The 14,945-nt window shown below is 44.2% G+C and overlaps 1 protein-coding gene across 1 annotated transcript in view; it reads right to left on the bottom strand.

The window, feature by feature from the left end:
* The window catches only part of LOC124031611 (protein phosphatase 1 regulatory subunit 12B-like), a 50,285-nt gene extending 36,265 nt beyond the window's left edge, over positions 1 to 14,020 (bottom strand). The window contains exon 1 of the mRNA XM_046343075.1: positions 13,602 to 14,020. Coding sequence (XP_046199031.1) covers positions 13,602 to 13,709 — 108 coding nt within the window. The 5' untranslated portion in view covers positions 13,710 to 14,020. The remainder of the gene's footprint in view (positions 1 to 13,601) is intronic.
* Positions 14,021 to 14,945: the final 925 nt, after the last annotated feature.

The following is a 14,945-nucleotide window of genomic DNA, read 5'->3' on the forward strand; positions in this document are numbered from 1 at the left end:
CAGTGCCTTGCGAAAGTATTCGGCCCCCTTGAACTTTGCGACCTTTTGCCAGTGCTTTGAGAGACTAGTCAAGGACCATATCACGTCCACCCTACCTGACACCCTAGACCCACTCCAATTTGCTTACTGCCCCAACAGGTCCACAGACGACGCAATCGCAACCACACACAGCCCTAACCCATCTGGACAAGAGGAATACCTATGTGAGAATGCTGTTCATCGACTACAGCTCAGCATTTAACACCATAGTACCCTCCAAACTCGTCATCAAGCTCGAGACCCTGGGTCTGACTGCAACTGGGTACTGGACTTCCCGACGGGCCACCCCTAGGTGGTGAGGATAGGTAACAACATCTTCACCCCGCTGATCCTCAACACTGGGGCCCATAACGGTGCGTTCTGAGCCCTCTACTGTACTCCCTGTTCACCCACGACTGCGTGGCCTTGCACGCCTCCAACTCAATCATCAAGTTTGCAGACGACACTACAGTGTTAGGCTTGATTACCAACAATGATGAGACGGCCTACAGGGAGGAGGTGAGGGCCCTCGGAGTGTGGTGTCAGGAAAATAATCTCACACTCAACATCAACAAAACAAAGGAGATGATAGTGGACTTCAGGAAACAGCAGAGGGAGCACCCCCCTATCCACATCGACGGGACAGTAGTGGAGAGCGTAGTTCCCCAGCGTACATATCACGGACAAACTAAATTGGTCCACCCACACAGAAAGCGTGGTGAAGAAGGCGCAGCAGCGCCTCTTCAACCTCAGGAGGCTGAAGAAATTTGGCTTGTCACCAAAAGCACTCACAAAATTTTACAGATGCCCAATCGAGAGCATCCTGTCGGGCTGTATCACCGCCTGGTACGGCAACTGGTCCGCCCACAACTGTAAGGCTCTCCAGAGGGTAGTGATGTCTGCACAACGCATCACCGGGGGTAAACTACCTGCCTTCCAGGACACCTACACCACCCGATGTCACAGGAAGGCCATAAAGATCATCAAGGACAACAACCACCCGAGCCACTGCCTGTTCACCCAGCTATCATCCAAAAGGCGAGGTCAGTAAAGGTGCATCAAAGCAGGGACCGAGAGACTGAAAATCAGCTTCTATCTCAAGGCCATCAGAATGTTATTAAACAGCTACCACTAACATTGAGTGGCTGCTGCCAACATACTGACTGAACTCCAGCCACTTTAATAACATAAAAATTGATGTAAAAAATGTATCACTAGCCACTTTAAACAATGCCACTTCATATAATGTTTACATACCCTACATTACTAATTTCATATGTATATACATCTACTGTATCTTGCCTATGCCGCTCTGTACCATCACTCATTCATATATTTTTATGTTCATATTCTTTCCTTCCTTTACACTGTGTGTATAACGTAGTTGTTGTGGAATTGTTAGGTTAGATTACTCGATTGTCACTGCATTGTCAGAACTAGAAGCACAAGCATTTCACTACACTCGCATTAACATCTGCTAACCATGTGTATGTGACAAATACAATCTGATTTGAAATGGACTGTGACCTCAAAATAAAGACATTCCGGATGGATTTCCTCTGGTTTTTGCTTGCCAAATCAGTTCTGTTATACTCAGACATTATTTTAAAAGTTTTAGAAACTTCAGTGTTTTCTAGCCAATGCTACCAGGTATATGCATATCCTAGCTTCTGGGCCTGAGTAACAGATAGTTTACTTTGGGCACGTCAGTCATCCAAAATTACAGACAATAACCAGTATGCCAATTAAGTTATTCTAAAATGTATTAAGTTGTTTATTTTCCTCAATATACACACACAATACCCCATAATGACAAAGAAAATTATTTATTTTTTTATTTATATTTTATAATTTTTATATTTTATTTTTTTTATTTTATTTTTATTTTTAAAAATATAAAAGGAAAAACTGAAATATCACTTTCACAAATATCCAGACCCTTAACTAAGTACTTTGTTGATGCACCTTTGGCAGCGATTTCTAAAACATTTCTAAAAACCTGTTTTCACTTTGTCATTGTGGAGTATTGTGTGTAGATTAATGAAGGACAAAATGTATTTTATCCCTTTTAGAATAAGGCTGTAATGTATCAAAATGTGTAAAAGGTCAAGGGGTCTGGATTTGAGGTAAACTGTCATATCCAGGATGGAGTGTCATGCAATCCACCCCTCCTGCAGTCAGGTGGCACCGGTCCATAACCTGGAACACATGACATAGATGGAAGCGACTTCATCATTCACTGGAGACTTGAAGACAGAACCTTACCAAGAGAGCTGTGACTGATAGTGTGTGGTTGGACAGCCAAATCCATATAAATCGAATGCTGTTCTGGTTAGACAGTTGAAGTTGTACTCTATACATAATTAAAATATTGTAAACATGTCCCTTGATAAACGTGCATATACTTTTTGTAGCGATGGTTCCATTGAAACTGAAGCTAATGCATTGCTTTACTGTGGGTTATAAAAAATATATCATTCCTAATTTTGTGGTATCAGCTGTCTAGCTAAAATGAAAATGTTAACGATCTTGATGAAAATAACAAATTGTGACATTTTATCAGATAACAATTATGTAAATGCCCAAAGCCTTATCCTCCAATGGAGACGTGCCTAATAGTTATTTTATCCACTGTACTTTGCAGCTATGTGTATAGATGTAATACATTATAGACGATGCCACCATGTTTGATTATGATTGTTTTTAAGTGTCTCAAAATGAAATTTGAGTGGTCAGCAATGTGGTTAAAAACAGTAAGTATTTTGTATTATTGTGGAGTGACACTTAAATACATTTTTTGGTCCCGCTTTAAGTGACGTGCAGTTTATAAAGGCTTCATAAAGCCTTCATAAACACTACATACATGTGTCACGAATCATCTATTATGCAATTATGATTTTTTACATTTACACAATTTAGCACACACTCTTATCCAGAGTAACTTACAGGAACAATTTGAGTTTAAGTACCTTGCTCAAGGGCACATTGGCAGATTTTTCACATAGTTGGCTCTGGATCCAAACCAGCAACCATTGGGTTACTGGATCAATGCTCTTAACCCCTAGGCTACCTAAATAAAGGGTTCATAAATGTGGCATAACCGTGTGACATAACCATCAATGTCAAATGTGACATAACCCACTATGTCAAATATCACATAAACCTGTTCTTTATAAAGGGTGGCATAAGCAGCGCTTAATAAAGGCTTTATAAATCATATTAAATTGATGCTTCACAAAGCATTTTGTAACCTTGTCATGCATCTTGGTAGAGCATTGCAACACCAGGATAGTGGGTTTGATTGCTGGGACCACCCACACATAAAAATGTATGCACACATGACTATTAGTCGCTTTGGATTAAAGAGTCTGCTAAATTTGATATAATATATTACACTAAAACATTTCTAGGATGTTGGGTGTATAGCCAATATTGGACCTGACCTCAAAATTCCACAAAATGCTGTTCTGCAGGATGACACACACTAAAAGTGCAGTCATGTGCACAGCAAACAACTTTGGAAGGGCCTTTTAAAATCATTTTAACATTTTGGCCAAATTCCATTTTCTCGGTTTTGTTTCGGAGTTCCCCCAATTTTTTCTGGTTTTCCCAGTTTTTTCACACTTTTTTAAAATAGAAAAAACAGAACAATTTTATTTTCTGTGTTAACAACAATTCTTCAACCACATCAGGAGATTACTTTTGAGTTCTGTGAAAAATCTAAGAAATTTATGTTTGAGTGTAATTGCCCTTTAATTCAGTGCCCATTCTCTGCACTGTTGTTTGGTTAGCTGTGTTTTCATAGTACAGTAAGTGCACGTGATGAGTTTCCCACTTGTTTTGCCACTTGACAGGGAAAAACTAGTAAGTAAACCTTAATTGCTAAACTTGGGAATTCATTTTTCCGGCGATGAAAGCCAGCTGTCCAGGCCCTGAGGCAGTAAAGCAGCCCCAAACCATGACCCTACACCATAGTTTACAGTTGGGATGAGGTTTTGATGTTGTGTCAATGGTGTAAGGGGGTGAAGTCAAGTGAAGAAGAGCAGAGTATAATGAACAGGCGCGCTTTTATTATTGTTCCAAAAACGAGAGCACTACATAAATCAAACGCGCTCAAAAAACTGAACATAACAGTAAAGCGTGTAAACTAACACCACATAACACAAAACAATTACACACAAAACATGATGGGAACCAGAGGGTTAAATATAAGTGGATTGATTGGGGAAATGAAAACCAGGTGTGTATGGAAACAAGACAAGACAAATAGATATATGAAAAATGGATCGGCGATGGCAAGAAAGCCGGTGACGTTGATCGCCGCTTGAACAAGGAGATGACGTCGGCGGAAATCGTGACAGAACCCCCCCCACTTGAGGCGCGGCTCAAGCGGTGCGCCAACACCGGCCTCGAGGACGACCCGGAGGACGAAGTGCAGGGCGATCCGGCCAGCGACGGTGAAACTCTCGCAGCATTTCAATATCCAAAACATCTGTAACCGGAACCCAGCACCTCTCCTCCGGCCCGTACCCACCCACTCCATGAGGTACTGAAGGCCCCCCATCTGATGCCTGGAATGAACGATGTACGCCGGGGCCCCCTCGAAGTCCAAAGGGGGCGGAGGGACCTCCTGCACCTCAGATTCCTGGAGAGGACCAGCCACCACCGGCCTGAGGAGAGACACATGGAACGAGGGGTTAATACGATAATAAGAGGGAAGTTGTAATCTGTAACATACCTCGTTCACCCTCCTCAGGACTTTAAATGGCCCCACAAACCACGGACCCAGCTGCCGGGAGGGCAGGCGGAGGGGCAGGTTACGGGTCGAGTGACAGACCCAGTCCCCCGGGGTCTCACTGCGATGACGGTCCAAACTGGTTTTCTGGCGACACGCGGCTCCCATGTCTCCTCCGCACACTTAAACCAGTCGTCCACCGCAGGAGTCTCGGTCTAACCCGGATGCCATGGTGCCAGAACTGGCTGGTACCCCAATACACACTGAAAGAGGGAGAGGTTAGTGGAGGAGTGGCGAAGCGAGTTCTGTGCCATCTCAGCCCAGGGCACGAACACTGCCCACTCCCGCGGCAGGTCCTGGCAATAGGACTGCAGAAACCTGCCCACATGCTGTTTGACTCTCTCTACCTGCCCGTTACTGTGGGGGTGAAAAAACCTGAGCTAAGGCTGATCGAGATCCCCAGATGTTCTATGAACGCCTTCCAAACTCTCGTGGTGAACTGGGGACCCTGATCCGACACTAAATCCTCAGGCACCCTGTAGTGCCAGAAGACGTGTGTAAACAGGGCCTCCGCAGTCTGTAGGGCCGTAGGTAGACCAGGCAGAGGGAGAAGATGACAGGACTTAGAAAAACGATCCACAACGACCAGGATCGTGGTATTTCCCTGTGAGGGAGGAAGATCTGTTAAGAAAGTCACTGACAGATGTGACCAAGGTTGTTGTGGAACGGGTAAGGGATATAAATTATGTCTGGTCAGGTGACTCAGAGCCTTACACTGGGCACACACCGAGCAGGAGGAAACAAACCCTCACGTCCTTAGCCAAAGTGGGCCACCAGTACTTCCCAGTCAGACAGCGCACCGTCCGACCGATCCCTGGATGACCAGAGGGAGACGTTGCCTCAGGTTGCGGTGGTCAGTCCAGATGAGGAAAGGGTGTTTAGCCCCGTCAAGCCAATGTCTCCACGCTTTCAACGCTTCAACCACAGCCAACAACTCCCGGGCCCCCACATCATAGCTTTTTCGAGAAGAAAGCACAGGGGAGTGCTGTGAGAGCACGGCTCCTATCCCAGCCTTGGACGAGTCCACCTCCACTATGAATGCCAAAGAGGGATCCGAATTGATCAGCCGACCACTACAACCTTACAGGACCCCCCATTCAGCAGTGAGGTAATGGGTTTAGCAACCTGGCCAAAACCCCGGCAACCTGGCTCAAAAACCCCGGATAAATCTGCACACATGACTGTAAGTAAAATTGGCATATATTATATATTATAAACCCTAAAAATCGCTGCACCTCCTTTACCATTGTGGGAGTCGGCCAATTAAGCACGGCTGCAATGCTGTCACTCTCCATCTCCACCCTTGATGTGGAAATGCGATAACCTAGGAAGGAGACGGCCTGCTGAAAGAACAGGCATTTCTCAGTCTTGACATACAGGTCATGCTCCAACAGTCGTCCGAGTACCTTGCGCACCAAGGACACATTCTCGGCGCATGTAGCGGAGTAAGTCAGAATGTCATAAATATACACCATTACACCCTGCCTGTGCAGGTCCCTGAAAATCTCGTCTACAAAGGATTGGAAAACTGATGGAGCATTCATCAACCCGTACGGCATGACAAGGTACTCATAATGTCCTGTGGTGGTACTGCACGCTGTCTTCCACTTGACTCCCTCCTGGTTACGCACCAGGTTATACGCACTCCTGAGATCCAGTTTCGTGAAGAGGTGCGCCCCATGCATTGACTCAATCACAGTGGCGATAAGAGGTAGCAGGTAACTGTACCTCACCATGATTTGATACCTATATAGTCAATGCACAAGCATAAACCTCCATCCTTCTTCTTCACAAAAAATAAAAACTTGAGGAGGCGGGTGAAATAGAGGGCCGAATATACCCAGCGCAGGGATTCAGAGACATTTGTATCCATAGCCACAATCTCTGCCTGCGACAGGGTATACAGGTGACTCCTGGGAAGCATAGCGTCTGCCAAATCGGCATATTCTGGGGGGGATGTGCACTGGTCTGGACTTTCCACCGTGGCAGCACCAATGAAAACCCCTACACACTTCCCTAAGCACTCTCGCGACCACCCCGTGCGAGTCCACTGTTGCTAGGAAATAGTGGGGTTATGCAGAGCCAACCAGGGAAGGCCTAGTACCACAGGAAACGCAGGAGAGTCAATGAGAAAGAAACTGATTCTCTCCTCATGATCCTCCTGCATAAACATGGCCAAGGAGATGGTGGCCTCCCTGATTACCTCGGACAAATCCACCACTTGGGCGAAGGAAATGTTGACATCCCTGCAGGCCAGTTCATGTCGGATGTCCTCTCGTAGGCTGCATCGATAGTGATCAATGAGTGCCCTGTCGTTCCAGCCTGCTCCGGCGGCCAAGATCCGGAATTCCAGGGCGAAGTCCTGGGCGCTCCTCGTCCCCTGCCTCAAATGAAAGAGCCTTCCCCCGCAGATCTGCCCTCAGGTGGATGGTCGAAGACGGACCTGAAGCGACGGGTGAAATCCTCGAAGTGGTCTGGCACCATGTCTCCTTCTCTTCACACGGTATTTGCTCACTCCAGCGCTCTTCCTGTGAGGCAGGAGACGAGGGCGGCCACTCTCTCCCCTCCTGAGGAAGCTGAGTGCACAGTGGCCAGGTAGAGGTCCAGTTGCAAGAAGAATCCCTGGCACTGTTCTGCCATTCCATCATACTCCCTGGGAAGGGAGAGACACATCCCCCCGGAATTCTCTCCGGATAGAACGGGTGGAGACAACCCCAGTTGTGCTGGTCGAGGCACTGGAGGAAATTCCTGTCTCTCCCAGCGTTCCATGGTCTGGACAACGCAATCCATCATGGCATCACCATTTCTGACCCAAGCAACATTGCATAAGATCAACTTCTATGTGACGTGCACTGTAACCGCTACTGTATCATTAGCTAAAATCATAGGCTTATCAGCAGTGGATTGTTACTACACCACATTTTTTAAATTGTAGCACTAGCACATTTAGAGACAATTTCCATGTTTCCCTACAGTATTGAAGCACACTGGCTGACAAAGGATGATGATGTAGTAGTTACAGCCACATATGATGTGGTTTTACCAGATAACCTAAAATGAGTTCAACAGGAAAGTGGGCTTGTCAGGTAGCCAGAAGCTTTTTTTGCACAGATTCCAGCCGGCATCCAGTGATTTATTTAGTCACCTTCATTCTGGCCATTCTACAGGGTTAAAAACTCTGATAACTGTTGAATCGATTATGATAGAAAGCCAATATTCCAACCCCCATGGCTCTAAGAGGACCACACACACACAGGTTTCTCAAACAACTGCCTTGCCTGGTTCACCAACTACTTCTCAGACAGAGTTCAGTGTGTCAAATCTGAGGGCCTGTTGTCCAGACCTCTAGCAGTCTCTATGGGGGTGCCACAGGGTTCAATCCTCGGGCCGACTCTTTTCTCTATAAACATCAATGATGTCGCTCTTGCTGCTGGTGACTCTCTGATCCACCTCTACGCAGACAACACCATTCTGTATACATCTGATACTTCTTTGGACACTTTGTTAACTAACCTCCAAACGAGCATCAATGCCATACAACACTCTTTCCGTGGCCTCCAATTGCTCTTAAACACTAGCAAAACTCAATGCATGCTTTTCAACCGTTCGCTGCTGGCACCCGCCCGACTAGCATCACTCACATCAAGCTGTTTTTTCCAAGCACAGTCTTGATAAACAATAGATTTGGCAAGTTTGTTAGGACATTTACTTTGTGCATGACAAGCAATTTTTCCAACAATGTCTTTACCTTGTAAAGAAACTGGAGGAAACAGATACACAAGTATCTATATCCACAGTAAAACGAGTCCTAAATCAAAATAACATGAAAGGCTGCTCAACAAGGAAGAAGCCACTGCTCCAAAACCACCATAAAAAAGTCAGACTACGTTTTGCAACTGCACGTGGGGACAAAGATTTGTACTTTTTGGAGAAATGTCCTCTGGCCTGATGAAACAAAAATAGAACTGTTTGGCCATAATGTCCATCGTTGTGTGGCGGAAAAAGGGGGAGGCTGGCAAGCCGAAGAACACCATCCCAAACGTGAAGCACAAGGGTGGCAGGATCATGTTGTGAGGGTGCTTTGCTGCAGGAGGGACTGGAGCACTTCACAAAATACATGGCATAATTTAAAGGAAAATGTGGATTTATTGAAGCAACATCAGGAAATAAATGCTTGGTCACAAATGAGTCTTCCAAATGGACAATGACACAAAGCATACTTCCAAAGTTGTAGCAAAATAGCTTAAGGACAACAAAGTCAAGGTATTGGAGTGGCCATCACAAAGCCCTGACCTCAAACTACTCAAAACTCAAAATACCAGCAACAGTGTGTGAAAACCTTGTGAAGACTTAAAGAAAACGTTTGACCTCTGTCATTGCCAACAAAGGGTATATAACAAAGTATTGAGATAAACTTTTGTTATTGACCAAATACTTATTTTCCACAATAATTTGCAAATAAATTCATAAAAAATCCTACAATGTGATTTTCTGAATTTTATTTCTCATTTTGTCTGTGTACCTATGATGAAAATTACAGGCCTCTCTCATCTTTTTAAGTGGGAGAACTAGCACAATTGGTGGTTGACTAAATACTTTTTTTGCCCCACTGTATATGTATATCACACACGCACACACAAAATATATTTTTTTGATTGGACACGCTACCTATTGAAGCACAGTGGCTGATGGAGAATGATGATGTAGTTAGTTACAGCCCCATCCATATATGATTTAGTTTCACCATCCAACGTGAATTGATATCAATTGATACATTTATGATGTAAAAAATAGAATGTTGCCAGTGATCAGCAATTAATGAGTGTGTATGCAAATTGCAAGAGTGATTTGGTGCAGTGAACAAATGACTGAATTTGTTTGTGGTATTCATTCAATTGAGAATGTGCTAAGGGTTTTAAAACAGGAGACATTTTGATGATCTCTTTTTTTTGTGTGTGTTTAGAGTTGTGATGTACCACATACTTGTGCATATTGTACCAAAGTGATTGGTACAAAGTAACTTCAAAGTGAATGTGTTTGAATTTCCATTTTCCATTATTTGCAGTCCAAGTCATGACCCAAAGACAACATTCTGAACACTCACAGAACTGCCTGGGTCATACTTATTGTATTGTAACGAACCTTGCCAAGGTTGTTACAATTCCTCCTTAAAAAGTTAACCCATATTGGAGCTTTGGTTGGCAGTCCTGCCTATGGGCTTGGAGACCTGGGCATGAGACCCATAACAGGCATTACTCTATTACCGTTTGCAATAAACTCCACTATACGTCTGCTCCCCTATTTGTTTGAATGTTGCCAGTGGAATCTCCCTCAGCCCTGCTCTGGACCTTACTTGAGTGACCTCAATAAGACCACTCAATATTACCAGCCTCTAAAATGACAGAGCGGAGCTGTCAAGATGAGGCTTTGTAAAGGACTTTGTGACCCGTTTGCGTAAGGATTCTGGTGTTTTTCATTTTCATTTCAAGTGGTCAGGAAAAATCCCCTGGCCCTAGTTATGATCTCGCACGGAAGACTTAGACCTTCACACTGCCCTGCAGCCAAGCATGCGCTTATCAGCAGAGGGCATCTTGGGATGAAACTTGAAGCTCACACCAAGTTAGAGAAGGACTGAGGAAACAGCCACATGCATTTAACTGGAGAGCCAGAGATAAAAACTAAACATATCCAAAAAAGGTCATAACTTTGGCAGTGGCTTAGCTCGGGAATCCTGATGGATATTGCCTGCTGAAGGGTTGGAGGCAGGGTGTACGAGTGTGTTCTTAAAGAGACACTCCTGCAAAAATGGCATTGTTTGAGCTTCTTTTATATAATAATAATATATAATAATAATATATGCCATTTAGCAGACGCTTTTATCCAAAGCAAAAATGTGCATACATTGTTTGACCCTGGCGTTACAAGCGCCATGCTTTTAACTGAGTGTCCGATGGGGTTCAGGTCACTGACCATGTGGACTGTTTGATAGAATAGTACTACTGATAGAATAGGAGATGTGTTCCACTGCAGACCGAATCATTCATTCTGTGATATATCCTCAGTCACTCTCCTACAGTATCTGGACCAGGCCCTGACCTCTGTGTTCTCAGGCTGCAGTGGACAGGCTACTTCCATTTTGAAGCCCATGCTGCTTTTCGATGTGACTAGGGAACCATGACGGACCAGCGCTTTGTCAGGCAATTACAAGAGGTCAACCAACAAAGCCAAATAGGTATGCTTTTACGCCATGGCATGCAAGAGTGAAGGCATTTAACATCGATTACTATTGTGCCATCTAGAAATCACGTCAATGGATAAAGTCAACAAAGTAAGATCATATGCATTTTCTCTTGTTTTTGTGCACTTGCCTATTATTGCTCTCAAGAATAAGAATTTTCTTATTTCTTAATTTTCTTTGGTAGCCAAACTCTACGTCCCTTCGTAGATGACCCCTCATAGGTGACCCCTTCGTAGGTGATTGGTCAACAGCCTACTCTTCCTAGTAGGAGTGAGAACTATGGACGGGATTCTTCAATTCTTCAATGCTGCCATTCAATGAGAGACGACTAGTTTTCCTGCATTTTGTTCCCCCACTTGGAAAATACTGCAGCTAACATCTTAGTTAGATTAAAAATGTGTGACTAAGACCTCGTCGGCAAAAAAATCCAAATTAATTTACAGATTTATTGATTTCATACTATTTTGAGGAACCGGCTATGTTTTAGCTAGAGGCCAAAACAGTAACATTGCCGCTTTTCTCATTTTTCAGGTGAAAGTCTTTTAAGGGTCAACGAGAGTCACAGATATTCGCTTCACCTAGCCGAGTTCTGCTAGGAGTAAACCAAACCTAGTATGCGGGCGCCTTTAGGATCTATAGTGTTGGCCAGTCTCTCCACAAATATAGATTAAACTGAATTGTTCAAGGTGGTCCAGGAGGAGGGGATCAGTCCATTGATTTAGTCTTGGGCCTCATGTAAAAACACAAAGGTTCCCATCAGACATCAACAAGCTCTCAGTCTGGGTCAACACTGTCAACTCTCTTTTATTGAAGAGTCTGTCTGTGTGTTTGGAGCCATGGTAAGCTCTCATTAAAATAAGGCTTGCTGTTGACCCCCTGAAGCTCTGCTTTGGATCATGGATCCAGCACTGGGAGATGCTGGTGTGATAGAGAGGGCCTGCTCTGTCTATCAAGCTTTCCAACACTGACCAACCCAGTCAATAATAACCCCTATAAAATCTAACTCATAGGCACTTCATGTAGATTTGGGTATAAACAATATGCTTGTAGCTCCACCTGGTTCTCTAGTAGGCTAGGTGAAAGTACTGCCATATTGATTACACCAATCAAATCCTTCCCTCTGCACACCTGCGCCCAGACTCTTCTTCTGTGATCCCCTCCTGCTCTGTTAGATGCCATGGGGGACTGTCTGCTGACCAGCTCTTCCCAATAGGAAAATGTCAGCTTCTCCCACTGGACCAGCGGAGGGATAGACACTGTGTCTGCGTTCCAGTACAAGCCAGCTCTAAGTACTCTCACCATCTTTCCTTCTCTCTCTCTCTCTCTCTCTCTCTCTCTCTCTCTCTCTCTCTCTCTCTCTCTCTCTCTCTCTCTCTCTCTCTCTCTCTCTCTCTCTCTCTCTCTCTCTCTCTCTCTCTCTCTCTCTCTCTCTCTCTCTCTCTCTCTCCCCCCCGTCTTGCTCCCTCATTCTTTTGTTTGCTGTCTCACTCTTTTTCTCTCGCTGTCTTGGTCTATTTTGCTCTCTTGCTCACTCTCTCTCAAAGTACCAGTGTCACTGCTTGAGTAAACATTTGAGATTAACTTCTTATTGCAATTTCTTTTTTATTTTACTGTTTATTTTTTGCTGCCTGGCTCATTGTGCAAAAAGGTGCTGCCAGAGTCTTGTCCAGAGTGATAACAGGAGGACCCACTTGAAAGCATGCTTCTCAAAGGGTTTGATATTATTGATCTTGTCAGATATCTATCTTCAATGCCAATCTGAGTTTTATATGTCATTTGCCTCGTTATTTCGAGTTACACAGGACCCCTCTCAGTAAAATTCCAAGGCAACTTTCTGCCTGATGAAAAAAATAGCATAGAGCTGATGATGTCATGGAAACTCCAAACTTATCCAGGACTTATATGACCCATCGTGGGAAGTAAATGTTGAGGCTGTATTGGACATCTCTCTCACAAAGAGAGAGAGCCTCTTTGTGAAATAGATGATCTTTGAATAGTTACATGCATGCAGCCAATGCTGAAAATTAATTTTCCTTTAGTCAAATTTACTCCCACATAAGCCACCTGGCCCAAGAGGGCTCATCACCATCTGCCATTACAATCTGATGATGTCTGCTCATCAAACATTTACATTGGTTTCAACATTTATGCTTAAACAAAGAAAGATATTCAAAATAACTAGTTTTTCCTGGATATCTTAAAAGCATAACACCTATAGCAGTGGTTTCCAGCCTTTTTTTGATTACTGTACCAAATGAGTTTGCTGTTCCTGGAGTACCCATGAAGTACCCCCTCCTGCATTTTACCAGTAGGCCTATGGTCTCATGAGTCTTCACAAGTACCCCCTGTGGATAGGCCAAGGTTGTAGTACCTCTGGTTGGGAACCACTAACCTATAGTGTGTGCTCCAAACAAATGATGGTAGTCAAAAGTCAAGCACTGCATTTTATCTGAGCTTCTGCACATAGCAATGTTTACAAACAGCAGCCTAACAGCATCCTAGGCATTTCCTTGTTATTGCCCATAGAAAATATATGTAATCTGCTCTTACTTTGAGGCCTCTGGAAGTCAGCGAGGGTGTAGTGGGAGACGAGTCAGAGAGTGACTTGGTCGTGCGTGGCTGATCCTTTGCGTTGCGGGGGGAGAGAAGAGATGACATCGCTCCAGGCTACTATACACTGCATGGGGTTCAAGTCTGGTCCAGCAGTCTTGTCCACCAGTCCTGTCCAGCGGTCTAGTCCAGCAGTCCAACCAATGGGATTCCAAAAGACTAGTACATAAACAATCCAGTGACACACAGTTAAAATTCCTGTGATGTGAATGGTGGGGAAGGGACAGAACCAGAGTTGTGATCCAAATTGAAGAGTTCTAATGATAGAAAAACAGCGGTGTGATCTCTCTTCAAGTGATGTTGTGTTATGGTGCGATGAGTTGAGGGTGAGTGAGTGAGTAGCAGAAGTGTGATCCACAGATGAGGGCGCTGTGGAGGAAGTAGAGGGTGGGCGGTGCTCTAGAGTGGGTTTCCTCGGGCTCCCCCAGACATTTTTGTTTTAACCCTAAACTGGCACACCTGCCTGATGATTCATTGACTAATTGATTCAGGTCTGTCAGTTTAGGTTGTAAACAAAAATGTGAAACGTCTGGCGGGGCCCGAGGAGAGGGTTGGGGAAACCCTGCTGTAGAATATATGTGGAGGGACACTGCCTGGAACTTGACAGCAGTGCCGCTCATGAGAGCACTCTCTCACTGGACTGTGGTCATTCAACAAAAATGAAAACATCAAAGCAAAGAACTCTGCTCTCATTCTGCCTGACACTCTCTCTCTCTCTTTCTTTCTGTCTCACAGTTTATCCTTCTGTCTCTCCCTCTTTCCTTCTCTAATCACCATTTTGCCTCAGCTGTGGACTAATATGGATTTGTTTGACTTTAGAATTTGTTATGAAGATTATCTTCTTTTTAAAAATTTAATGACAGCCTCACGCAAATGTGATACTAGTTTTCCCTTAGTGTAAAAGTACAACCACATATTTAATGTGTATATTTAAAACACATGATGTCACACATTGGCCAGCAGAGGTCCTCTCAGTACCGTAAAGTAGACTACAAACTGCAAATGAGCTGAATCCTTTAGCCTCACAGGGATTATTTCGCTGCTGGAGAGAAGGGGGCCGGAGGGAATGATGACAACAACAGGAAGTATTTTGGCTGGGGCTCATGATCCCTACTTCCTTTGCTTACTGCTCCCCTAATGGGTCAGTTGCCAATGCCTGACTAAGAACAACTTCTGCCTTCAGCATATACAAATACAGTACACATACTGTACACATACCTTATGGAAAAATAATCACTATCTTCACTTTACAGAGATGGGATATGAGCATAACATTAAATGTGA

The sequence above is a fragment of the Oncorhynchus gorbuscha genome, linkage group LG03, assembly GCF_021184085.1.
Source record: "Oncorhynchus gorbuscha isolate QuinsamMale2020 ecotype Even-year linkage group LG03, OgorEven_v1.0, whole genome shotgun sequence".
NCBI classification, from domain to species: domain Eukaryota; kingdom Metazoa; phylum Chordata; class Actinopteri; order Salmoniformes; family Salmonidae; genus Oncorhynchus; species Oncorhynchus gorbuscha.